Here is a 27,121-nt window from a genome sequence, read left to right on the forward strand (position 1 = left end):
ATCTGTCTGTTATCTCTGTCTGTTATCTCTGTCTGTTCTTATCTTGTAGGATAAATCTGCAGAGTTACAGTCACTTTCATCACACAAACAGAAACAGCTGATTCTGATGTATCGATGTTCTGCTGACATCATCACCATCATCATCATCAGCTGGAGGAAGAAGCTCACTGACCAGAAACAGTTGATTCGGTCCTGAGAGTAGTCAAATTGGACCGCAGAGCAGAACCTCAGGTCCAAGGTCCGGATGGGCTCATCACACTGGAGCAGACAGACAGGACACACATCAACAGACAGACAGACACACATCAACAGACAGACACACTTCAACAGACAGACAGACAGACATCAACAGACAGACACACATCAACAGACAGACACACTTCAACAGACAGACAGACAGACATCAACAGACAGACACACATCAACAGACAGACACATCAACAGACAGACACACATCAACAGACAGACACATCAACAGACAGACACACTTCAACAGACAGACAGACAGACACACATCAACACATCAACAGACAGACAGACACACATCAACAGACAGACACATCAACAGACAGACACACTTCAACAGACAGACACATCAACAGACAGACAGACAGATCAACAGACAGGTGACCTGAACTCACCACCAGCTCACCTCTTTATCTTTGAAGTACTTCAGTTCATATCTGTTGAGTGTGAACCACCTCTGTTTCCAGCTCTGTAGCAAGATGGAGAGCTCTGTTATCATCTCACCTTCATCTCACCCTTATCTCAGCTTCAACATCAGGAGCTGCAGACCTCCAGATGTTCAGACTTACCTTCACCACAGCTCCTTGTTTCACCAGGTAACCCTCCTTTGTACCAAGCTGGAAGGAAACAAGAGAGATGATTCTAAAGAGATTATTAAAGAAATATCTGAATTATAGCAGCTACAGATGCTGCAGACGGTTGAGAGTCAGACATAAATATACTGAAGTATAGAATAAATCAGACTAAAATTATCATTGAAACAAAAACAAAATTTTCTGAATGAACAATTAAAGCCATTTTTGTTTCAGTAACAAGGTAACGCTGACTTTCTGCTTTTCCATCTGGTTTGAATCAACTTTATTCAAACTGTCAGCAGACAGAAATAATGAGACTTCACAACATTATAGAAGAAACGCAACAATGGAGGCCTTCTGGAGGCCGAAAAGTCTTTGACCAGTCATCCAGTCACCAGTCAACCAGTCACCAGTCACCAGTCAATCAGTCACCAGTCATCCAGTCACCAATCATCAGCCATCCAGTCATCAGTCATCCAGTCACCCGGTCATCCGGTCATCAGTCATCCAGTCACCCAGTCTTCCAGTCATCAGTCATCCAGTCACCAGTCAGCCGGTCATCAGTCACCAGTCAGTCACCAGTCATCCAGTCATCCAATCATCCAGTCACCAGTCATCCGGTCATCCAATCATCCAGTCACCAGTCATCCAGTCACCAGTCATCAGCCATCCAGTCACCAGTCAACCAGTCAACCAGTCAACCAGTCATCAATCATCCAGTCACCAGTCATCCAATCATCAGTCATCCAATCATCCAGTCACCAGTCACCAGTCATCCAGTCACCACTCATCAGTCATCCAGTCACATCATCCGTCATCCAGTCACCAGTCATCTAGTCACCACTCACCAGTCATCAGTCATCCAGTCACATCATCCGTCATCCAGTCACCAGTCATTAGTCACCAGTCAGCCGGTCATCCGGTCATGAGTCACCAGTCAGTCACCAGTCATCCGGTCACCTGGTCAGCCGGTCATTAGTCACAATCAGTCATCCAGTCACCAGTCATTCAATCATCCAGTCACCAGTCATCCAGTCACCACTCACCAGTCACCAGTCAGCCGGTCATCAATCACCCAGTCGTCCAGTCATCAGTCATCCAGTCATCAGTCAGCCGGTCATCAGTCACCAGTCAGTCACCAGTCATCCAGTCAGCCGGTCATCAGTCACCAGTTATCCAGTCATCAGTCACCAATCATCAGTCACCAGTTATCCAGTCAACCAGTCATCAGTCATCCGGTCACCCGGTCATTAGTCACCAATCAGTCATCTAGTCACCAGTCATTCAATCATCCAGTCACCAATCATAAGTCATCACCCATCCAGTCACCAGTCATTAGTCATTAGTCATCAGTCATCCAGTCATTAGTCATCCAGTCAGCCGGTCATCAGTCACCAGTTATCCAGTCATCAGTCACCAATCATCAGCCATCCAGTCATCAGTCATTCAGTCATCAGTCATCCAGTCAGCCGGTCATCCGGTCATCAGTCACCAGTCAGTCACCAGTTATCCAGTCAACCAGTCACCAGTCAGCCGGTCATCCAGTCATCAGTCACCAATCAGTCACCCAGTCACCAGTCATCCAGTCACCAGTCACCAGTCAATCAGTCACCAGTCATCCAGTCACAAGTCATCCAGTCACCAATCATCAGCCATCCAGTCATCAGTCATCCAGTCACCCGGTCATCCGGTCATCAGTCATCCAGTCACCCAGTCTTCCAGTCATCAGTCATCCAGTCACCAGTCAGCCGGTCATCAGTCACCAGTCAGTCACCAGTCATCCAGTCATCCAATCATCCAGTCACCAGTCATCAGCCATCCAGTCACCAGTCAACCAGTCAACCAGTCATCAATCATCCAGTCACCAGTCATCCAATCATCAGTCATCCAATCATCCAGTCACCAGTCACCAGTCATCCAGTCACCACTCACCAGTCATCAGTCATCCAGTCACATCATCCGTCATCCAGTCACCAGTCATCCAGTCACCACTCACCAGTCATCAGTCATCCAGTCACATCATCCGTCATCCAGTCACCAGTCATTAGTCACCAGTCAGCCGGTCATCCGGTCATGAGTCACCAGTCAGTCACCAGTCATCCGGTCACCTGGTCAGCCGGTCATTAGTCACAATCAGTCATCCAGTCACCAGTCATTCAATCATCCAGTCACCAGTCATCCAGTCACCACTCACCAGTCACCAGTCAGCCGGTCATCAATCACCCAGTCGTCCAGTCATCAGTCATCCAGTCACCAGTCAGCCGGTCACCCGGTCATTAGTCACCAATCAGTCATCTAGTCACCAGTCATTCAATCATCCAGTCACCAATCATAAGTCATCACCCATCCAGTCACCAGTCATTAGTCATCAGTCATCCAGTCATTAGTCATCCAGTCAGCCGGTCATCAGTCACCAGTTATCCAGTCATCAGTCACCAATCATCAGTCATCCAGTCATCAGTCATCCAGTCATCAGTCATCCAGTCAGCCGGTCATCCGGTCATCAGTCACCAGTCAGTCACCAGTTATCCAGTCAACCAGTCACCAGTCAGCCGGTCATCCAGTCATCAGTCACCAATCAGTCACCCAGTCACCAGTCATCCAGTCACCAGTCATCCAGTGTATGTGTGTGTGTGTGTGTGTGTTTGTGTGTGTACAGTGTGTGTGTGTGTGTGTGTGTGTGTGTTTGTGTGTGTACAGTGTGTGTGTGTGTGTGTGTGTGTGTGTGTGTGTGTGTGTGTGTGTGTGTACAGTGTGTGTGTGTACAGTGTGTGTGTGTGTGTGTACAGTGTGTGTGCACGTGTGTGTGTGTACAGTGTGTGTGTGTGTGTACAGTGTGTGTGCACAGTGTGTGTGTGTGTGTGTGTGTGTGTGTGTGCACAGTGTGTGTGTGTGTGTGTGTGTATGTGTGTGTGTGTGTGTGTGTGTACAGTGTGTGTACAGTGTGTGTGTGGGTACCGATGGAGCATTGGCCACCAGGTCCGTCTCCGTGCGGCCCGTCTGGATGGCCGTGTGAACTCGGACCGACTCGTAGATGGACGGCTCCTCGACGCGCCACGGATACGGACACTTCAGCACCATGAGGGTTCCTGGTTCAGAGATGGACGGGGGGACGTGAAACATGAGGACACATCAGCGGCGTATCTAACATGTGCACCAGTCAGAACCAGAGGTTGGCCGGTACCAGGAGAGGTCCAGTCAGAACCAGAGGTTTGGTACCAGGAGAGGTCCAGTCAGAACCAGAGGCTTGGTACCAGGAGAGGTCCAGTCAGGCAGCAGCTGTTCATACCTGCGTCGCTGCCCAGCAGAGGCTGGTTAGCAAAGTGGTTCACGAAGTCCTGAAGGGTTGAAAATTGGTTGAAGCCGAATGCGTAGCTGCCATCTCTGCGCGTCACATGGAAGTGTTTCACAGAGTTTTTCGCCCTGAAACAGAACCAGAACCAACAAATCCAGTTTCATCCAACACATGTTCCTCAAATACGAAAGAACCACGTCTTCAGATGTCTCACCTGACAGACAGAGCAAAGCAGCCCGGACCCTCCTTACTGGACCTCAACAGGTAACTTCCATCCGTCCCGTTGGACAGCAGCAGGGCCTCCGCAGCGTGGCGGGACAGGTCGTAGTGGTACCACCTAGAAATACATCACACAAACATCTGGAGCTGAAGAAAATCACAAACACCTGGAGCTGAAGAGGAGTCCTGATCATCTCATATTAAAAACAGATTCGTCTACATGATCACATCCTGAACAAAATGTTCTCGTTCTTTAACATGTTTGTTCTTCAGCTTCTGAACGTCTGCTTTAAAATAAAGATATGTAGATCCATTAATGTACCAGTTTACATGGATGTGGAAGAACACGTGTGTTGTATGATCAAACTGCAGACACTCAAACATAAAGAGACGCTTCAGACTTCAGGCTGCATCAAGAACCGCGGATCCATTTATCTGCAGTGTTTTGGATGGTTCTGACTTTAGGAGCAGTTTCAGAGAGTTGAGGCAGGTTATCATCACATTAAACACCAGAACCAGAACCAAAAAACAGAACCAGAACCAGAGAAGAAGTAAAATAAGGGGACGGAAGATTGAATTGTTTGATGGATAAATAAACGTCAGTCTGTCCTTCAGCAGCTGGATGCAGTTCGACCGGCACTGTTACATTAGAATAGTTACAGAACGGATCGTCCGGAAGTCTGCAGCAGTAACACTGTTACATTAGAATAGTTACAGAACGGATCGTCCGGAGGTCTCTGACTGATGGAGATGAAACCGAGGAAGGATGTGAAAGTTCTTGATTTGCATTAAGAGCTGCTGTGATCGTGTAAAAAGTACTAAGAGATAAAGAAGATGAACACTAAGAACACGTTGGTTCCACTGGACATAACATGGGACGTGATTCATAAGGTATTTATAAATGTTTATAAAATTAGCTGTTGGATGTATTCAACCATCTAGATGACCTGTTTATTAATCAGATTACAGAAAGGAAACAGAAGAAGAATTCTTCATGTTTGATGCTGCTTGTTTGATAGAAAACAGGAAACAAATTCTCCAGAATTATTTTTAGGAAATCAGATGAGTATAAATGTCGTCAGCTTCTAACAGCACAACTATTTTAAGAAGTGATGTAACGCCAACCATAGCCAGTTTCTTACTGCAGGTTGATTATATCTGCAGGTGGAGAACTCTGGCTGCGTTCTACAGGTGACAGGTAGAAGAGACCGGAAGTCTTACCCTAAACTCTGCAGCTCGTCGGACTCCTCGCTGGACGCGTCGCTGTAGAAGCTCATCTCCCTTCAGCCGTCAGCTCTTCTGAAGGAGAAGTGAGAGCTGAGAATGAGAAACAGACCCACCCAGCAGGAAACAGCTGCACACAGCGGTGACGTCAGAGCGCCCCCTGCAGGACGTCATGCATATGACAGCTGTGAGGCTGCTGTTACTGAGACAGAAAGAGATACAGGTGGAGGACTAGTGAAACCTCCATCACCTGAGAAATAGGTGGAGGACTACTGAAACCTCCATCACCTGAGAAACAGGTGGAGGACTACTGAAACCTCCATCACCTGAGAAACAGGTGGAGGACTACTGAAACCTCCATCACCTGAGAAACAGGTGGAGGACTACTGAAACCTCCATCACCTGAGAAACAGGTGGAGGACGACTGAAACCTCCATCACCTGAGAAACAGGTGGAGGACTACTGAAACCTCCATCACCTGAGAAACAGGTGGAGGACGACTGAAACCTCCATCACCTGAGAAACAGGTGGAGGACTAGTCTGGACTGTAAAAATTCAAACATCTGTTAGATGATGTTTAAAGTTCAGTTAAGACTTATTATTTATTTTCTACTTCTGAAAACTACAACATTCAAACAACAGAGCATGTAAAGTTTAATTTATCATGTAACATGTAACATGTTTCATTTATCATGTAACATGTTTCATTTATCATGTAACATGTTTCATGTAACATGTTTCATTTAACATGTTTCATTGATCATGTAACATGTTTCATTTATTATGAAACATGTTTCATTTATCATGTAACATGTTTCATTTATCATGTAACATGTTTCATTTATCATCACGGCTTTATAAGTATGTTTGTGAATTCATCAACATGTGAACAGTGATGCAGAAGTTGTGTCTCGTTGGTTCCTTTGTTATATTTATATGGAATAAACATTATAATAAATTCATTAAGTCTCTATTTTGTTTTGAATATTGTTTAAAAGTTGTGTTGTTATTCGCTGAACTGCCGTCTGTAATCGGCCACCAGGTCTGAAACAGCTGTTTATTATCTCAAACAGTACAAACATTCAAATACATCCAATAACAATTCCTCGTCAGTGCTGCTGACTAGTTTGTATTTTAAGGAAGCGGTGAGACGTGACGAGCAGTGATGTCACTTCCTGCAGATGAACAGTTCCTCTGCTGCCACAGCTGCAACACGCTGCAGCCGACGGGTCTGTTCATCATAAAGCTGAGAGTTTAAAAGATATGAGAATTAAATGTTCCACACCGTGATGGAGTCAGAAGGAGAGACAGGAAGTGATGACCACACTGGACCTCTGACATCACTGCTTCCTGTTCCTGTGCTGGAAAAGAAACACATTCTTCCTGTTTGGTGTCATGAAGAAATCTCTGACCTATGTTTTTAACACAGTAGATGGAGACGCTGGTCCAGGATCAGATCACATCATATATAATAATGAAGCCCAACGACGTCTCTGACAGCTGCTGTCCTCATGTTGGACCCGTTAATCAGAAACTGGGGGCTGCAGGTGGTCCAATGACAACATGATCTGTACAGCTGATGGATCCCACTGAGGTCTCTGACTGTCAACGTGCAGCAGAACTGAGGAGTGGACCGGTCCAACAGAGACGGAGCATCCATACAGAACCTTCTACAGAACCACAGAACCGTCCGTCCAGTGTGGTCGACTTCAGCAGGTCTCCTGTCTTCCTTCAGGTCTGTCACTGACACACGGTTCCGAGTCTGAAGCTCTGGTCGGGATGTGAGGATGGACGCCGGGACGCCGAGACGTCAGGACGCCGAGCTGGTCTCCAGGCCCGGGTTGTCAGCACACAGCGGAACGCTGTTGGTTCTAGAGTGGCTCCGGTTGGAGCACTGCGTTCTACTCTGGTACCTCTCTGATCTCAGAACAGCAGCAGGGTGGAACGTGTTGTAGAGAGCACGGAACAACAACCTGCAGAACACGGCAACCAATCAGAGGAGAGTGTATGTGTGTGTGTGTGTGTGTGTGTGTGTGTGTGTGTGTGTGTACCTGGGTATGAGTGCTGTGACAGTAGTGAGAACACACAGGAAGTAGAAGAGGGGCTGGGACATCTGCAGGGTCTCCACCCCCAGCGGGTTGGTGGGGGGGCTGCAGGTCACACAGAACACACTGAAGGGCAGCACAAAGAGGAAGTAGGAACCTCCACTCAGAACCAGAACTAGAACATGGATCCACGTCTGTGAAGCAGAAGGACGACCAGAGAGGAGTCAGTTTCTGTTTCCATACGAGACGTCTACTCTACTATCATTCATGAAATATAATAAAGTGTAACGTCTGACCAGCGTGTTGCTCTCGATGACCTGCTGCAGCAGGATGATGAGCAGAGCTGACGCGTTGATCGGTGAGCCGAAGGACAGACTCCCCACATCCGAGTCTGCAAAGGCCTGAAACAGAGCATATCATCACTATAATCATATCACTATAATCATATCATCATTATAATTATATCATTATAATCATATCATCACTATAGTCATATCATCACTATAATCATATTATAATCATATCATCACTATAATCATATCATCATTATAATCATATAATTATAATCATATCACCATTATAATCATATCATCACTATAATCATATCACTATAATCATATCATCATTATAATATTATAATCATATCATCACTATAGTCATATATCACTATAATCATATTATAATCATATCATTATAATCATATCATCACTATAGTCATATCATCACTATAATCATATCATTATAATCATAATCATATCATCACTATAATCATATCATCACTATAAGCATAAGATCATTATAATATTATAATCATATCATCACTATAATCATATCACTATAATCATATAATCATTATAATATTATAATCATATCATCACTATAGTCATATCATCACTATAATCATATCATCATTATATTATAATCATATCATCACTATAGTCATATCATCACTATAATCATATTATAATCATATAATTATAATCATATCACTATAATCATATCATCATTATATTATAATCATATCATCACTATAGTCATATCATCATTATAATCATATCATCACTATAATCATATCATCATTATATTATAATCATATCATCACTATAATCATATCACTATAATCATATAATCATTATAATATTATAATCATATCATCACTATAGTCATATCATCACTATAATCATATCATCATTATATTATAATCATATCATCACTATAATCATATCACTATAATCATATAATCATTATAATATTATAATCATATCATCACTATAGTCATATCATCACTATAATCATATCATCATTATATTATAATCATATCATCACTATAGTCATATCATCACTATAATCATATTATAATCATATAATTATAATCATATCACTATAATCATATCATCATTATATTACAATCATATCATCACGATAGTCATATCATCATTATAATCATATCATCACTATAATCATATCACTATAATCATATCATCATTATATTATAATCATATCATCACTATAATCATATCATCACTATAGTCATATCATCATTATAATCATATTATAATCATATCATCACTATAATCATATCATTATAATCATATCATCACTATAATCATATCATCATTATAATCATATCACTATAATCATATTATAATCATATCATCACTATAATCATATCATCATTATAATCATATCACTATAATCATATTATAATCATATCATCACTATAATCGTATCATCACTATAATCGTATAATTATAATCATATCATCACTATAATCATATCATCATTATAATATTATAATCATATCATCACTATAGTCATATCACTATAATCATATTATAATCATATCATCACTATAGTCATATCACTATAATCATTAATCATATCATCATTATAATCATATCATCACTATAGTCATATCATCACTATAGTCATATTATAATCATATCATCACTATAATCATATCATCACTATAATCATATCATCATTATAATCATATCATCACTATAATCATATCATCACTATAATCATATCACTATAATCATATCATCATTATAATATTATAATCATATCATCACTATAGTCATATCATCACTATAATCATATCATTATAATCATATCATCATTATATTATAATCATATCATCACTATAGTCATATCATCACTATAGTCATATCATCATTATAATCATATTATAATCATATCATTATAATCATATCATTATAATCATATCATCACTATAATCATATCATCATTATAATCATATCATTATAATCATATCATCACTATAATCATATCATCATTATAATCATATCACTATAATCATATCATCACTATAGTCATATCATCACTATAATCATATCATTATAATCATATCACTATAATCATATTATAATCATATCATTATAATCATATTATAGTCATATCATCACTATAGTCATATCATCATTATAATCATATTATTATCATATCACTATAATCATATCATCACTATAGTCATATCATCACTATAATCATATCATTATAATCATATCACTATAATCATATCATCACTATAATCACATCATCATTATAATCATATCACTATAATCACATCATCATTATAATCATATCACTATAATCATATCATCATTATATTCATATCATTATAATCATATCATAATCATATCATCACTATAATCATATCATCATTATAATCATATCATAATCATCATTATAATCATATCATTATAATCATATCATCATTATATTATAATCATATCATCACTATAGTCATATCATCACTATAGTCATATCATCATTATAATCATATTATAATCATATCATTATAATCATATCATTATAATCATATCATCACTATAATCATATCATCATTATAATCATATCATTATAATCATATCATCACTATAATCATATCATCATTATAATCATATCACTATAATCATATCATCACTATAGTCATATCATCACTATAATCATATCATTATAATCATATCACTATAATCATATTATAATCATATCATTATAATCATATTATAATCATATCATCACTATAATCATATCATCACTATAATCGTATTATAATCACTATAAGCACATCACCACTATAATCATATCATCATTATAATCATATCATTATAATCAAATCATCGTTATAATCATATAAACATTAATCATATCATCATTATAATCATATCATTATAATCAAATCATCATTATAATCATATCATTATAATCAAATCATCGTTATAATCATATAATCATTAATCATACCATAATTATAATCATATCATTATAATCAAATCATCACTATAATCAAATCATCATCATTTTAATCAAATCATATCATCATTATAATCATATCATCACTATAATCATATCATCATTATAATCATATCATCACTATAATCATATCACTATAATCATATCACTATAATCATATCATCACTATAATAATATCACTATAATCATATCATCATTATAATCATATCACGATAATCATATCAAACAGGAAGCTCATCTGTTAATGAGGAATAAAAGCTGAATGATCAGAGAACTCACAAAGTACGGTAGGAAGAAGCAGACAAGACTCTGATAGAAGGCGTCCAGGACTGTAATCCAGAAGGTGGAGGGAACGTAGACCTGCGCACGCGCACACACACACACACACACACACACACATCAGCTGTTAGTCTGTGTGGACTGTCTCAGCAGGAAAGACAGTTTATAGAAACACGTGATGAAGCTGCTTTTCGATCAGTATTCAGGATGTTTCTCTCAGAGTCACTTCCTCATTCAGGACTGTTCACATCTCATTCATCTATTGGACCAAAGTAACTTCCTGCAGTCCATCCTGAGATCTACTGCTGACTCAGCTGCTGGAAACAATACTTGACTGCATGTTTCTATTTAACATCCAACTGGTCTGCAGGACGTTGAGCAGCAGGAAGCTGAAGGTTCTTCACAGAAACACTCGGTGATCTTTGATCAAACTCATCTCTGATTAAAGAAGAAAACGGTGAATATCGGTGGTCGTCAGGGCCCCGCCCCTGCTGTAGGACACATCTGACATCATTAATCATCTCAAAGCTGATTGGTCTGTGTTACCTTAGCGGTCTGTGCAGCCCGGTAGATCTGCGGCCGCTCCATCAGGATGTCTGCAGCCGTGTGGCGATCCAGCACGCCGTAGACCAGAGGAGGAACCGACGTGAACAGCAGGTTGAATAGAACCAGAACCCAGGAGATGGACATCACACTGCCAGAGAACCCACAGAACCACTGGTACCAGAACAACAGGTTGACGTACATCTGCACCCACACACACAGACAGAATGTAAACAAAAAGTTAAACATTGTTTTATATATAATACATTTAGTTTGCAGGATTTTAGACCCTGAAACACTGCAACCATCTTCTAACGTAACAAATAAATGTATGTCAGCAGCCGACAGAACAAACACCTGTCAGAGGAGGTCAAATCCAAACGCTCAGCTTTACATCAGGTCGTTTCAGTGTGTCTGATCCTTAAATCACACTGAGCACCAACATGTTAACGAAGCTGCAGAATATCTCTCACCACGTTCTTGTAGATGAAGTAGAGGATCATGTTGGCCAGACGGGAGTAGCACCAACGACCGTGGACCAGCAGCAGCTTCCGCAGGTGTTTGAACCTGGAGATTGCAAAGTCACTGGACATGACGGCCTGGAGGAGGATGCACAGACGGACAGGTTACCACCAGGAGTCCACCACGAGGGGAGGAGTCCACCACGAGGGGAGGAGTCCACCGCGAGGGGAGGAGTCAACCACAAGGGTAATAATAATTTAACAAAATGTCTTAACAAAACTGGAATACAACTTCTTACAAACTGGAAGGATGAATACAAGATGTGTTGGTTGTCTCCAACATTATACAGTGTTGGCCTCACCATAAAAAGTCTGCTGTTACTTAAATCTATATAAATAGAATAAAACTGAACATGCCGTGCTGTCACATCATATCTACAGACAGAGTTTACCTGCATCCCTTCCTGACCTGAGATCCCAACGCCCACATCAGCCACCTGGATCATGCTCACGTCATTGGCTCCATCACCTGCAGGACAAACTAACTGTCACCTGTCCTGCATGGTCGCAGGTGTTTATCTATTCAAATCATAATCTCTAGGATTTCTATCTCAATTAATGTGCGTTAATTCATTAATTAATACTCAACCGATCATCAACTGATGTTGAAGAGGGGAGACATCAGCTGTGACTACAATACATACATTCATTACACATACTGTATAGATGACAGTCTGTGGTCCTTACCCACAGCCAGGGTCATGACCCCCAGCTGGTCCCGGATCAGCTGGACCACCTGACTTTTCTGCAGCGGCGTGGAGCGGCAACAGATGACTGCCTTACATCTCCGGCTCGTCTCCAGGAAGCTGCTCTTCAGACCCTCCTGCAGGGCCCAGTCCAGAGTCCGGCCGTCTATCACCAGGACGAAGCTGGTCCCGCTGCTGGAGGACAGCTGTCCTCCTGAGGACCAGTCCGTCCAACAGTGTCCACGCTGGACTTCCTGTTGGAGCTCCTCCAGTAAAGCTGCACAGGCTTCCTGGAGGAAAAAAACGTGACAGAACAGAACTGGACTGGACTGGATTTAATAGTGACGATCAGTATATTTAGAGATTTTATCCTTCAAGCAGCTCAAATAGAGTTTTAATAACTGTTCAGATGTCATGTGATTATTCTAGAAAAGAGATATAAAAAAACTAGTTTGTGGATTAAATTTAATCATATAATAATAAATGGTCTCATCTCATCCTCCTCCTCCTCCTTACCTTGCTCCCACAGTTGGCGGTGAGCAGCTGGTCATTGTCTCGGAGTAGTTTGCAGGCGTAGGCGACATTGACGGCAGTCTCCTGTTTGTCTCCGGTGAGGACCCAGACTCTGATCCCGGCCCTCTGAAGAGCCTCAATGGTCTCTGGGACGTCCTCCTGTAGCCGGTCCACGATCCCCGTCGTCCCTGAACACAGAGAGGACAAGACACAGTGTGAGTACACACAGTGCTGCATGTGTCCCCTCAGAGAGGAGAGGACGTTGCATGTGTCCCCTCAGAGAGGAGAGGACGATGCATGTGTCCCCCCAGAGAGGACAGGACGCTGCATGTGTCCCCCCCAGAGACAGCCCGTCCTACCCAGCAGGGTCAGATCGGTTTCCAGCCTCTGAGCCGACTCCAGCAGCAGCTCCTCCCTGTTCTCGAAGCTGCTCTCTGCCAGCAGCTGCCTCTTCATCCACACCTCGTACTCCTCCTCCTCCAGGACCTGCTCCACACACAGCATTCAGTATCTATGGTTACGGTCCTCAGTGGACAGACAGATTTATACTAATATGTTTACATAATGTTATCATGAATATGAACTCCTCCTCCTCAACATCACCTTCTTGGCGATGCAGAGAGTGCGGAGTCCTTCTCTGGCGTACGCGTCCAGATGTCTCTGGGTCTGTTTTCTGATGTGGCTGCAGACCTGCTCTGCTCCTGAGACCACGTGACAACATGACAATGAGACGAGACCACGAGACAACGTGACAAGACAACGAGACCACGAGACAACGTGACGGACAACGAGACCACGAGACGGACAACGAGACCACGAGACGGACAACGTGACCACGAGACAACGAGACGTGACCATGTGACCACGAGACAACGTAAAGAGACAACGAGACCATTAGACAAGAAGACCACCAGACGAAGAGACAACGAGACAATGTGAAGAGACAGCGAGACCACAAGACCACGAGACAACGACGAGACGTGATGACACAACGTGACGAGACCACAAATCCACGAGACCAGGGGACCATGAGACCACGAGACCAGGGGACAACATGACGTGACCACGAGACAACGTGAAAACGTGACAATGAGACCACGATACAACGTGACCATGAGACCACAAGACAATGTGACAACGAGACGAGACCATGAGACAACATGACCACGAGACAATGACACAATGTGACAACGTGACCATGAGATGTGATGAGACAACGAGACCACGAGACCATGTGACGAGACGTGATGAGACAACGTGACCATGACACAATGAGACCACAAAGCCACGAGACCAGGGGACGAGGGAACAACGAGACCACAAGACAACGTGACCACGAGACCACGTGACGAGATGAGACCACGACACAATGAGACCACAAAACCACAAGACCAGGGGACCACGAGACCACAAGACAACGTGACCACGAGACAATGTGACAACGTGACCATGAGATATGACGAGACAACGAGACCATGAGACCACAAGACAATGTGACCACGAGACCATGGGACAACATGACCACAATACGTGAAAACGGGACAATGAGACCACGAGACAACATGACCACGAGACAAGACAACATGACCACGAGACCATGTGACCACGTGACAGCGACACAATGAGACAACAAGACGAGACAACAAGACCACAAGACAATGTGACAACGAGACCGTGTTCCAACGTGAACACGAGACAACGTGACGAGACAACGAGACACAGGGACACACACGTTTCTGTTAATGTGGACATGATCTGGTTTCAGATCAGTCAGGAAACACTTTTCAGGACTGAAGTGTCCTGGTTACCTGTGGGTGTCCCAGCCAGGTCCATGATGACAGAGTCCGCCCCCTTGGTGTAAACCACCACCTGTCCTGTGAGCGGGTGGCGGACCACCACGGACATCCTCTTCCTGTTGGAGTCGAAGGGCAGGATGTGGAGCAGCTGGACTTCCAGGGATCCGACCCCCGGTAGGTCTACCAGCAGGCTGTCTGCAGACCGTCCCCTCAGGGTGCAGCGGTACGCCCGGGCCGCGTGGACCAATGCTGCCTCGTCCGGACTCTCTGCTTCATACAGCAGCTCATCTTCAGGGTCACCCTCAGAGTCCGCTTCTTTGGCCAGGGCCCCCCCGTCCTCCCCGGCTCTGTCAGGGTGTGTTTCTCTCAGGTCCTCCTCTGTCTCCTCCACCTGTAAATCGTCCTCTCCGTCCCCTATGGAAGACAGGTCCGGTCTACACTCCAAGGTGGAGGTCTCCAAGTCCCTCTCTGGGTCAGTGTCCGACTTGTAGGTGGCGCTGTTGGGTCGCAGGGACACAGTCAGGGTGCCGGCCTTCCCACGCGTGAAGAGACGGCTGGTGAAGCTGCGAGGGCTTCCTCGGATCTGTGGGGGGGACAGGCCGGAGAACGGAGAGAAACTGAACCGCTGGAACATCAGCTTCATCTCCTCCAGAGACCTTAGAGGGGTCTGGTCCTTAGGAACCTGCAGGAGACAGAGATATACATACAAACAATATATATACATACATACATATATATACAGTAGTGTGAAAAAGTGTTTGCCCCTTCCTGATTTCTTATTTTTTTGCAAATTTAAATATTAGTCAAAGATAACACAAGTAAACACAAAATGCAGTTTTTAAATGAAGGTTTTTATTATTAAGGGAGAAAAACAATCCAAACCCACATGGCCCTGTGTGAAAAAGTGTCTCCCCCTAAACCTAATAACTGGTTGGACCACCCTCAGCAGCAACAACTGTAATCAAGTGTTTGTGATAACTTGCAATGAGTCTTTTCCAGCTGTGGAGGAATGTTGGCCGACTCATCTTTACAGAGTTGTTGTAATTCAGCCACATTGGAGGGTTTTCCAGCACCAACCTCCTTTTTAAGGTCATGCCACAGCATCTCAATAGGATTCAGGTCAGGACTTTGACGAGGCCACTCCAAAGTCTTCATTTTGTTTTTCTTCATCCATTCAGAGGTGGACTTGCTGGTGTGTTTTGGATCATCGTCCTGCTGCAGAACCCAAGTTGGCTTCAGCTTGAGGTCACGAACAGATGGCCGGACGTTCTCCTTCAGGATGTTTTGGTAGACGGTAGAATTCATGGTTCCATTTATCACAGCAAGTCTTCCAGGTCCTGAAGCAGCAAAACAGCCCCAGACCATCACACTACCACCACCATATTTTACTGTTGGTATGAGGTTCTTCTTCTGAAATGCAGTGTTACTTTTACTCCAGATGTAACGGGACACACACCTTCCAAAAAGTTCAACTTTGGTCTCGTCAGTCCACAGAGTATTTTCCCAAAAGTCTCGGGGATCATCAAGATGTTTTCTGGTAAAAATGAGACGAGCCTTAATGTTGTTTTTGCTCAGCGGTGGTTTTGGTCTTGGAACTCTGCCATGCAGCCATTTCTGCCGAGTCTCTTTCTTCTGGTGGAGTCATGAACACTGACCTGAACTGAGGCAAGTGAGGCCTGCAGTTCTTTGGATGTTGTCGTGGGGTCTTTTGTGACCTCAGATGAGTCGTCGCTGCTCTCTCGGGGTAATTTTGGTCGGCCGGCCGCTCCTGGGAAGGTTCACCACTGTTCCATGTTTTCTCCATTTGTGGATAATGGCTCTCACTGTGGTTCTCTGGAGTCCCAAAGCTTTAGAAATGGCTTTAGAACCTTTTCCAGACTGATAGATCTCAATTACTTTCTTTCTCATTTGTTCCTGAATTTCTTTGGATCTCGGCATGATGTCTATCTTTTGAGGATCTTCTGGTCTACTTCACTTTGTCAGGCAGGTCCTATTGAAGTGATTTCTTGATTGAGAACAGGTGTGGCAGTAATCAGGTCTGGGTGTGGCTAGAGAAATTGAACTCAGGTGTGATGAACCACAGTTAAGTTATGTTTTAACAGGAGGGGGCAAACACTTTTTCACACAGGGCCATGTGGGTTTGGATTGTTTTTCTCCCTTAATAATAAAAACCTTCATTTAAAAACTGCATTTTGTGTTTACTTGTGTTATCTTTGACTAATATTTAAATTTGTTTGATCATCTGAAACATTTAAGTGTGACAGACATGCAAAAAAATTGGAAATCAGGAAGGAGGCAAACACTTTTTCACACCACTGTACTTATGATTGATGTGATTGATGTGAACCCACCAGGTGTGTGGCGTGGCCTGGGGAGGAGACCACCACGCTGTTACAGACGGACAGCGCCAGGAAGAAGTCGGTGATATAAGTGAGCTCCAGGCTGGACGGAGAGGACGAACTGTCACTCAGAGGGAGGACAGAAGAGCAGAACCAGTTCAACTTCTGGACCAGTGCCGGGTCTGGTACCACCTCCTTCGCCTGGACACGCACACACATGCACACACACACACAGACACACACACACACACACATACACACACACACACACACACACAGAGCAGGAGAACATTTAATATGGCAGTGTCTCTCAGTGTCTCTGTGTCTTTCTGTGTGTGTCAGTGTGCGTCTCTGAGTGTCTCCGAGTGTCTCTGTGTCACTGTGTGTGTGTCTCTGTGTGTCTTTGTGTGTCTGTGTGTGTCTGTCTCTGTGTCTCTGTGTGTATCTGTGTATGTCTCCGACTGTCTGTGTGTGTCTGTGTCTCTGTGTGTCTGCGTGTGTCTCTGTGTGTATGTGTGTCTGTGTGTTTCTGAGTGTGTGTCTGTGTGTGTCTGTGCGCGTCTCCGAGTGTCTCTGAGTGTGTCTGTTTGTGTCTCTGTGCGTCTGTGTGTCTCTGTGTTCCTGAGTGTGTCTCTGTGTGTATCTGTGTGTCTCCGAGAGTCTGTGTGTGTATCTGTGTGTGTCTCTGTGTCTCTCTGAGTGTGTCTCTGTGTGTATGTATGTGTCTCCGAGTGTCTGTGTGTTTCCCTGTGTGTCTGTGTGTGTCTCTGTGCATCTGTGAGTGTGTGTTTCTGAGTGTGTCTCTGTGTGTGTGTGTATGTGTCTCTGTGCGTCTGTGTGTGTCTCTGTGTGTGTCTGTGTGTCTTTGTGTGTCTTTGTATATGTCTGTGTGTGTGTCTCTTTGTCTCTGAGTGTCTCTGTGTCTGTCTTTGTCTGTCTGTGTGTTCCTCTGTGTGCGTCCGTGTGTGTCTCTGTGTGTCTGTGTCTGTGTGTCACTGATTGTGTCTCTGTGCGTGTCTGTGTGTGTCTCTTTGTCCCTGATTTTCTCTGTGTATGTCTTTGTGTGTCTCTGTGTGTATGTGTGTGTCTCTTTACGTGTGTCTCTGTGTCTGAGTGTGTTTTTGTGTGTCTCTGTGTGTCTGTGTGTGTCTCTTTGTCTCTGAGGGTCTCTGTGTATGTCTTTGTGTGTCTGTGTGTTCCTCTGTGTGTGTCTCTGTGTGTCTGTGTGTGTCTCTTTGTCTCTGAGGGTCTCTGTGTATGTCTTTGTGTGTCTGTGTGTTCCTCTGTGTGTGTCTCTGTGTGTCTGTGTCTGTGTGTCACTGATTGTGTCTCTGTGCGTGTCTGTGTGTGTGTCTCTTTGTCCCTGATTTTCTCTGTCTATGTCTTTGTGTGTCTCTGTGTGTATGTGTGTATCCGTGTGTCTCTTTGCGTGTGTCTCTGTGTGTCTGAGTGTGTTTTTGTGTGTCTCTGTGTGTCTGTGTGTGTGTCTGTGTGTCTCTATGTCTGTGTGTGTCTCTTTGTCTCTGATGGTCTCTGTGTATGTCTTTGTGTGTCTGTGTGTGTATGTGTGTCACTGATTGTGTCTCTGTGTGTGTCTCTGTGTGCGTTTCTTTCTCCCAGTGACTGTGTCTCACCATGCGGCTGCAGAAGACACTGGTCCTGGCCTGGGCGCCGGTGGGCAGCTGGTCCTTGTCCTCTGCTGACTCAGCAGTCAGCGTGTGCAGAGACACGGAGCTGCAGTTGCAGCTGAGGGACGGACAGCTCAGAGACTTCCTACTGGATCCCAACTGCAGTGTGACGGAGCGTCCGGCCACCTTGTCCGTCTCCGCCTCATACACCTGCAGCCTCCTGGCTGAGATACACAGGGACGCATCGTCACAGAGGGACAGGAGGACTGATGATGTCATCAGCTGCAGATTCAGGTTCACTACAGGTCCAACCTAACAGGATGTCAGAGACCCGACTCAGATTCTGTTAGCTTCTCTGTCTGCTGTCAAGTCCTGGACTCAGGGCAGACCTGGTCTACAGAGGACAGTTCTGGAGGACAGACCTGGACCTGGTCTACAGAGGACAGACTTGGTCTACAGAGGATAGACTTGGTATACAGAGGACAGTTCTGGAGGACAGATGTGGACCTGGTCTACAGAGGACAGACCTGGTCTGCAGAGGACAGTTCTACTGGTCTACAGAGGACAGCACCAGTCCCAGCACAACCAGCAGCACCAGTACCAGTACCAGTACCAACACCAGTACCAGTCCCAGCACCAGTCCTAGCACCAGTCCCAGTACCAACACCAGTCCCAGTACCAGCAGCACCAGCACAAGTACCAGCAGCAGTACCAGTACCAGCACCACTACCAGCACCAGCAGCACCAGCAGCAGTACCAGCACCAGTACCAACACCAGTCCCAGCACCAGCACCACCAGCACCAGCACCACCAGTACCAGAAGCAGCACTAGTACCAGTACCAACACCGGTACCAGTCCCAACACCAATACCAGCACCAACACCAGTCCCAGCAGCACCAGTACCAGTACCGGCACCAGTACTACCAGTACCAGTACCAGGACCAGTACTTACCGTTCTCCTCGTGAGGATACTCCACCCCGAAGATGCTGCAGCGCCGGAACACCATCTTGTTCTCTGTCAGTGTTCCCGTCTTATCAGAGAAGAGGAACTGGACCCGACCCAGGTCCTCGGTGATGTTCAGGGCCCGGCACTGGATCTGGGAGTCCAGCTGCTCATTGTACAAATCCAAGTCGTTGTGGATGAAGTAGATCTGACCCAGTTTCACAATCTCAATGGACACGTATAGAGAGATGGGGATCAGCACCTGCAGCACAGAACCCATCAGAACTTCTAGTTCTACAACTGTAAACCAGACAGATGACTGAATGGGTGACGGTAGAAGGTTCAGCATCAGCACACGTGGAAATAAATTCCAAGTTTATGTAACGTAGACATCTACAGATACTGAAATCCTTTCACCATCACAGCAGAACCAGAGGAACCACATAAATCAGATGAACCAGAGGACTCAGAGGAACCAGAGGAACCACAGAAACCAGAGGAACCAGAGGAACCACAGAAATCAGAGGAATCAGAGGAACCACAGAAATCAGAGGAACCAGAGGAACCACAGAAATCAGAGGAACCACAGGAACCAGAGGAAACACAGAAATCAGAGGAACCAGAGGAACCACAGGAACCAGAGAAATCAGAGGAAACACAGAAATCAGAGGAACCACAGGAACCAGAGAAATCAGAGGAAACACAGAAATCAGAGGAACCAGAGAAACCAGAGAAAAATAAAACAGAAAATTTAAAATAAAAAATGATAATGTTACAGTCTCACTTATTTTTTATTTTCACTGGTTCTCTCCAGATTGATTTCTTCATGTTTGTCTGTTTCCAGTTACTTCAGTATTTTTATGTCTGAGGTTTTAAAGCAGATCTTAGATTTTTCAGTTACAACTGAATTCAACATGTTTACAGTCCATTTAAACTGTTATTAATGTTTAAACATCTTTGGATGTCTTATAATAAAAATGATTAATGGAAGAACAAGCTGATGAGGGAGTTTAATATTGAACTGGTACCTGTAGCACGATGATCATGGTCCAGAACACGTAGAACCCAGCCAGAACCGGAGACGTCTCCCCGTCCACCTGAAACACGGGGTCTCTGAGGTTCTGCAGCCAGAGACCGTGACCTGGGACACAGAGAACAAACGGAGACAACAGGGAGACAACACGGAGACAACACGGAGAACAAACAGAGACAACAGGGAGACAACACGGAGAACAGAGACAACAAGGAGACAACAGGGAGACAACACGGAGAACAAACAGAGACAACAGAGACAACAGGGAGAACAAACAGAGACAACAGAGACAACATGGAGACAACACGGAGAACAAACAGAGACAACAGGGAGACAACAGGGAGACAACACGGAGAACAAACAGAGACAACAGGGAGACAACACGGAGAACAAACAGAGACAACAGAGAGACAACAGGGAGACAACACGGAGAACAAACAGAGACAACAGGGAGACTGAAGATGTAAAAGCATCCTCTGAAGCATCTTCATGTTCTCTCACTGTCCTGTCAGCAACAGGAGCGCTGAAGATGTTGTTACAATGGTAACAACATCTTCAGCGTCGTGTCGTCTGACTGTCGTGAATACACACCTACAGCAGCAACCAGACACATGACGACCAGCAGGAACACGCACCACAGCACATCCGTGTTCAGACGCTTCTCCAGCTGGCTGCATTTGTACCGCGAACCGCTGTTGTTCATCATGGCCTTGGTCTCATGACCTAAGAGAGGAACACGCCACATCCGTGTTTAGTTACACACATCATGACCTGAGGACACAGGACCAATGCTGTATTCTTCTTCTCTGTATCCTGAATGTTCTGATATGAATTGTATATTTTATAACAGCAACAGTCTGAAGCAGGTTTTTGTTCTAACTTGGTGGATCTGATCCAGGAGGTAAATATACACTTAGAATATTTGATTTTTAATGATGGAGCATTTAAAGCATTTATACTGGGAATCAAGTTTAAGCTTTAAAAGATTCAATGTTGAGTCGTGTTTAAAAATCACTTATATCTTAAAATCAGACTTTAATTATTTAAAAGAGTCAATGTTTGATGTGTTCAGTCTCCAGAGTTTGAAACGAAGACCAGAGCCGGTCTCAGATTGAAATCACTTCCAGAACAACATCCAGCTGTGAGCAGCTGCTGTGACAGTTCACTGATCAGCATCAGGTCCATTTTAAGATTCCTGTGCTGGTTCTGGATATGAGAGGCTGTAGTGGTACCATGATACCACAGGGTGGCAGCAAACACACTGATGGTGCTTCCATGTTCTGGATATTTCACCCGTCTGTCTGAATTCATCCTGTTTCATAAACCAGACTGAAACATTTCTGGATTCAGGGAACGCATCGTAACGCAACTGAGAAGAGAAGGAACCTGGCGGAGAGACGAGCTCGGACCTGAAGAGGGTTCAGAAACAAACTGTCTCCTTCATCACCTTCAGTTTCACCTGACTGCATCACTTCTCTCAGTCTGAAACAATCTGAACCAGAGAACTGGGATGTTTCAGTGATTGATTGGATGATTTTCAGAGAACAGACATGATGTCAGACCTGATCAGGAGCAGCTAACGAGAGTTTATTCTACCAGTCTGCTCCATCCTGGACTCTTCAGTACCACAGCTGATACAAATAGTTGACCCGGTTCTGAAGTCCACCTCTGAATCTCAGAACATAACCCGGACAGGAGAACAAACCCAGTCTGTGGTTCTACAGAGATCCATTCACCCAGTTCTTCTGTGTAGTCATTCAGTGTTTGAACCAAACAGCTGATCAGTGAGAAACAGTGACATGACTCTGCAGCTGGAACGGGTTCGGGTTTATATTACTGAGACGTACAGGACACTGAGAGAAAGACTGTCTCCGTCTTCCTGTGTTGTAACAACAGCTGCATACAGGTGGTGAAGGTGGGGGGGGGGGGGGGGGGGGGGGGCGGAGCCTGACTGGTTCCACCTGTATTAGATCTCCTCTGAGAACAGACAGAAAGCAGCTGGAGTCACTGACAGTCTGATCACAGTCTGTCTGACGGGAAACACTCCTATGTGATTGACAAGAGAGTTCATCACTGAGTACACACACATCTGCATCACTAAAATCAACTAAAGAAAACATCTGCATTGCTAAAATCAACTAAAGAAAATATCTGCATCGCTAAAATCAACTAAAGAAAATATCTGCATCGCTAAAATCAACTAGAGAAAACATCTGCATCGCTAAAATCAACGAGAGAACATCTGCATCGCGAAAATCAACCAAGGAGAACATCTGCATCGCTAAAATCAACTAAAGAAAATATCTGCATTGCTAAAATCAACTAAAGAAAATATCTGCATCGCTAAAATCAACTAAAGAGAACATCTGCATCGCTAAAATCAACTAAAAAAAAAACATTGCATCGCTAAAATCAACTAAAAAAAACATCTGCATTGCTAAAATCAACTAAAGAAAACATCTGCATCGCTAAAATCAACTAGAGAACATCTGCATCGAAGAAAACATCTGCATTGCTAAAATCAACTAAAGAAAACATCTGCATTGCTGAAATCAACTAAAGAAAACATCTGCATCGCTAAAATCTTTCATCAAAACAAACAATATCTTTAAAATAAGTGACTTCATTCCTTAAATGGATTCTACATCGTGTTAACTGCTGTCAGTAAACTGAACATATATAATGTCTCTATTCTAAATATATATAAATATATATATATATCACCATCACACCACCATCCCACCACCATCCCCCCCACCACCACCACCCCTCCACCATCATCCCCCCACCACGACCATCATCCCCCCTACACCACCACCACCACCACCAGCCTGTACCGCTGATACGAGGCAGGATGGATCCACGCTTTCACATCATTGATGCCAAACTCTGACGACCATCTGAATGTGGCAGCAGAAATCCAGACTCATCAGACGGAGACGTTACTCCGATCTTCTCCTGTCCAATGAGCCGGTGTGAATCCAGCCTCAGTTTGCTGTTGTTAGCTGACAGGAGGACCCAGTGGTCTTCTGCTGCTGGAGTCCGTCTGCTTCAAGCTTCCACGTGTTGTTCAGATCTTCTGCATACCTCGCTTGGAACGAGTGCTTATTGGAGTTACTGTTTCCTTTCTATCATCTCCAACCAGTCTGGCTGACCTGCTCTGACCTCTGGCATCAATGAGGCATCTTCGCCCAGAGAACTGCAGCTCACTGGATATTTTCTCTTTGTCGGACCGTTCTCTGTAAAGCTAGAGATGGTTGTTGGTGAAAATCCCAGTAGATCATCAGTTAGTGAAATTCTCAGAACGGCCCGTCTGGCTCCAACAACCCGCCACCTTCAAATCACTAAAATCACCTTTATTCCTGTTCTGATGCTCCGTTTGACCTTCAGCAGCTCGTCTTCACAGTGTCTACATGCCTCAATACATTGAGCTGCTGCCATGTGATTGGCTGATCAGATATTTGCGTTAAAGAGCAGTTGAAAAGGTGTACCTAATAAAGTGGCCGGTAAGAGTGTAAATGAAGTGTTAACAGTACAGCGTGTCCTCACCAGCATAGACTACAATTCCCACCACAGTCTCCGTGTTTCTGATGGTGCAGCTCCTCAGAAGGAGGTTACTGTTGTGGAGACCCACACGGACACCACCGGGATGCTCTCTGTAACACACACACACGCACACACACACACACACACACACACACACACACACACACGTATGCACGCACACACACACGCACACACGTACACACACGTACACACACATATACACACACATACAAACACACGTACACACACGTACACACATACAAACACATACACACACGTACATACACATATACACACACACACACACACACACACACACACACACACACACACACGTACACACACACACACACACACACACACACGTACACGTACGCACACGTATACACACACATACACACACACGTACACACACGTACACACATACAAACACATACACACACACGTACACACATACAAACATACACACACACACACACACACACGCACACACGTACACACACGTACACACACATATACACACACATATACACACACATACAAACACACGTACACACACGTACACACATACAAACACATACACACACGTACATACACATATACACACACACACATACACACACGTACACACACACACACACACACACACACACACACACACACACACACACACACACACACACACACAATAATCAGTTTGTCCCTCCTCCAGCTGGTAATTAAAACTTTTTTAGCAGTTAAATAATACTAATGTTAGTTTCAGTTTAATTTGAACGTTCGGCTGCAGAGATGTGTCACAGCTTTAAAACCGTCCTGATGCATCCACAGAGTTTACATCCCAGAATAAACATAGGTATACAGTCTGTGCTGGGAGGGACTGTCGTGTCACACTGTCTCCATCTCCTGGTCCTCTACATCAATGGAACTGTGTTTGATCACTGTGAGACGAACAGCTCTGTAAATCAGCAGGATATGTGTGTATCTGTGTGTAACTGTGTAACTGTGTGTATCTGTGTGTATCTGTTTGTAACTGTGTAACTGTGTGTAACTGTGTAACCGTGTGTAACTGTGTGTAACTGTGTGTCACTGTGTGTCACTGTGTGTAACTGTGTAACTGTGTCACAGTGTGTAACTGTGTGTAACTGTGTGCCACAGTGTAACTGTGTCACTATGTGTAACCGTGTAATTGTGTGTAACTGTGTGTCACTGTGTGTAACTGTGTAGCTGTGTGTAACTGTGGAATTGTGTGTAACTTTGTGTAACTGTGTAAATGTGTCAGTGTGTAACTGTGTGTAACTGTGTAATTGTGTGTAACTTTGTGTAACTGCGTGTAACTGTCACTGTTTGTAACTGTGTGTAACTGTGTGTAACTGTGTGTCACTGTGTGTAACCGTGTAATTGTGTGTAACTGTGTGTCACTGTGTGTAACTGTGTAATTGTGTGTAACTGTGTAACTGCGTGTAACTGTGTCACTGTTTGTAACTGTGTGTAAATGTGTGTGTAACTGTGTCACAGTGTAACTGTGTGTAACTGTCACTGTGTGTCACTGTGTGTAACCGTGTCACTGTGTGTCACTGTGTGTCTGTGTGTAACTGTGTGTCACTGTGTGTCACGGTGTATCACTGTGTGTAACCGTGTAACTGTGTGTAATTGTGCAATTGTGTGTAAATTTGTGTAACTGTGTAACTGTGTCACTGTGTGTAACTGTGTGTAACTTTGTGTAAATGTGTGTAACTGTCACTGTGTGTAACTGTGTCACTGCGTAACTGTGTGTAACTGTGTAATTGTGCGTAACTTTGTGTAACTGTGTGTAACTATGTCACTTTGTAACTGTGTGTAACTGTGTGTAACTGTGTGTAACTGTGTCACTGTGTGTAACCATGTAATTGTGTGTAACTGTGTCATTGTTTGTAACTGTGTCACTGTGTGTAACCGTGTAATTGTGTGTAACTGTGTGTCACTGTTTGTAACTGTGTCACAGTGTGTAACTGTGTCACAGTGTAACTGTGTCACTGTGCGTAACCGTGTAACTGTGTGTCACTGTGTGTAACTGTGTCACTGTATGTAACCATGTAATTGTGTGTATCTGTGTCACTGTGTGTCACTGTGTGTAACTGTGTAATTGTGTGTAACTGTGTAATTGTGTGTAACTTTGTGTAACTGTGTCACTGTGTGTAACTGTAATTGTGTGTAACTTTGTGTCACAGTGTAACTGTGTAACTGTGTGTAACCGTGTGTAACCGTGTAATTGTGTGTAACTGTGTGTCACTGTGTGTAACGGTGTAATTGTGTGTAACTTTGTGTAACTGCGTGTAACTGTGTCACTGTTTATAACCGTGTCACTGTGTGTCTGTGTGTAACTGTCACTGTGTGTCACTGTGTGTAACCGTGTCACTGTGTGTCTGTGTGT

General features: G+C 43.9%; 2 protein-coding genes across 5 annotated transcripts in view; both read right to left on the bottom strand.

The window, feature by feature from the left end:
- dapp1 (dual adaptor of phosphotyrosine and 3-phosphoinositides) overlaps positions 1-5,646 on the bottom strand; it is a 9,804-nt gene extending 4,158 nt beyond the window's left edge. Inside the window, exons 1-7 of one of the 3 annotated variants that reach the window (XM_069143517.1) lie at positions 5,557-5,646; positions 4,331-4,453; positions 4,111-4,244; positions 3,780-3,910; positions 816-863; positions 653-715; positions 173-258 (exon numbers count right to left, since the gene is read on the bottom strand). In XM_069143517.1, the coding sequence (XP_068999618.1) occupies positions 173-258; positions 653-715; positions 816-863; positions 3,780-3,910; positions 4,111-4,244; positions 4,331-4,453; positions 5,557-5,612 (641 nt within the window). In that variant the 5' untranslated portion in view covers positions 5,613-5,646. Of the gene's footprint in view, positions 259-652; positions 716-815; positions 864-3,779; positions 3,911-4,110; positions 4,245-4,330; positions 4,454-5,556 lie in introns of all 3 variants that reach the window. The other 2 variants (XM_069143516.1, XM_069143518.1) reach the window with 2 other exon arrangements.
- A 958-nt stretch (positions 5,647-6,604) lies between these two features.
- The window catches only part of atp10d (ATPase phospholipid transporting 10D), a 54,392-nt gene continuing 33,875 nt past the window's right edge, over positions 6,605-27,121 (bottom strand). Inside the window, exons 6-23 of one of the 2 annotated variants that reach the window (XM_069143514.1) lie at positions 24,715-24,821; positions 21,757-21,888; positions 21,161-21,273; positions 20,142-20,394; positions 19,195-19,412; positions 17,573-17,761; positions 15,234-15,903; positions 14,029-14,120; positions 13,785-13,911; positions 13,429-13,613; positions 12,914-13,202; positions 12,619-12,695; positions 12,179-12,304; positions 11,709-11,909; positions 11,163-11,243; positions 7,901-8,005; positions 7,611-7,798; positions 6,605-7,532 (exon numbers count right to left, since the gene is read on the bottom strand). In XM_069143514.1, coding sequence (XP_068999615.1) covers positions 7,370-7,532; positions 7,611-7,798; positions 7,901-8,005; positions 11,163-11,243; positions 11,709-11,909; positions 12,179-12,304; positions 12,619-12,695; positions 12,914-13,202; positions 13,429-13,613; positions 13,785-13,911; positions 14,029-14,120; positions 15,234-15,903; positions 17,573-17,761; positions 19,195-19,412; positions 20,142-20,394; positions 21,161-21,273; positions 21,757-21,888; positions 24,715-24,821 — 3,316 coding nt within the window. In that variant the 3' untranslated portion in view covers positions 6,605-7,369. Of the gene's footprint in view, positions 7,533-7,610; positions 7,799-7,900; positions 8,006-11,162; positions 11,244-11,708; positions 11,910-12,178; positions 12,305-12,618; positions 12,696-12,913; positions 13,203-13,428; positions 13,614-13,784; positions 13,912-14,028; positions 14,127-15,233; positions 15,904-17,572; positions 17,762-19,194; positions 19,413-20,141; positions 20,395-21,160; positions 21,274-21,756; positions 21,889-24,714; positions 24,822-27,121 lie in introns of both variants that reach the window. The other variant, XM_069143513.1, reaches the window with a different exon arrangement.

Source organism: Embiotoca jacksoni, unplaced genomic scaffold, assembly GCF_022577435.1.
Source record: "Embiotoca jacksoni isolate LCO1_2020_lvr unplaced genomic scaffold, fEmbJac1.0.p SCAF_110, whole genome shotgun sequence".
Taxonomy (NCBI): Eukaryota; Metazoa; Chordata; class Actinopteri; family Embiotocidae; genus Embiotoca; species Embiotoca jacksoni.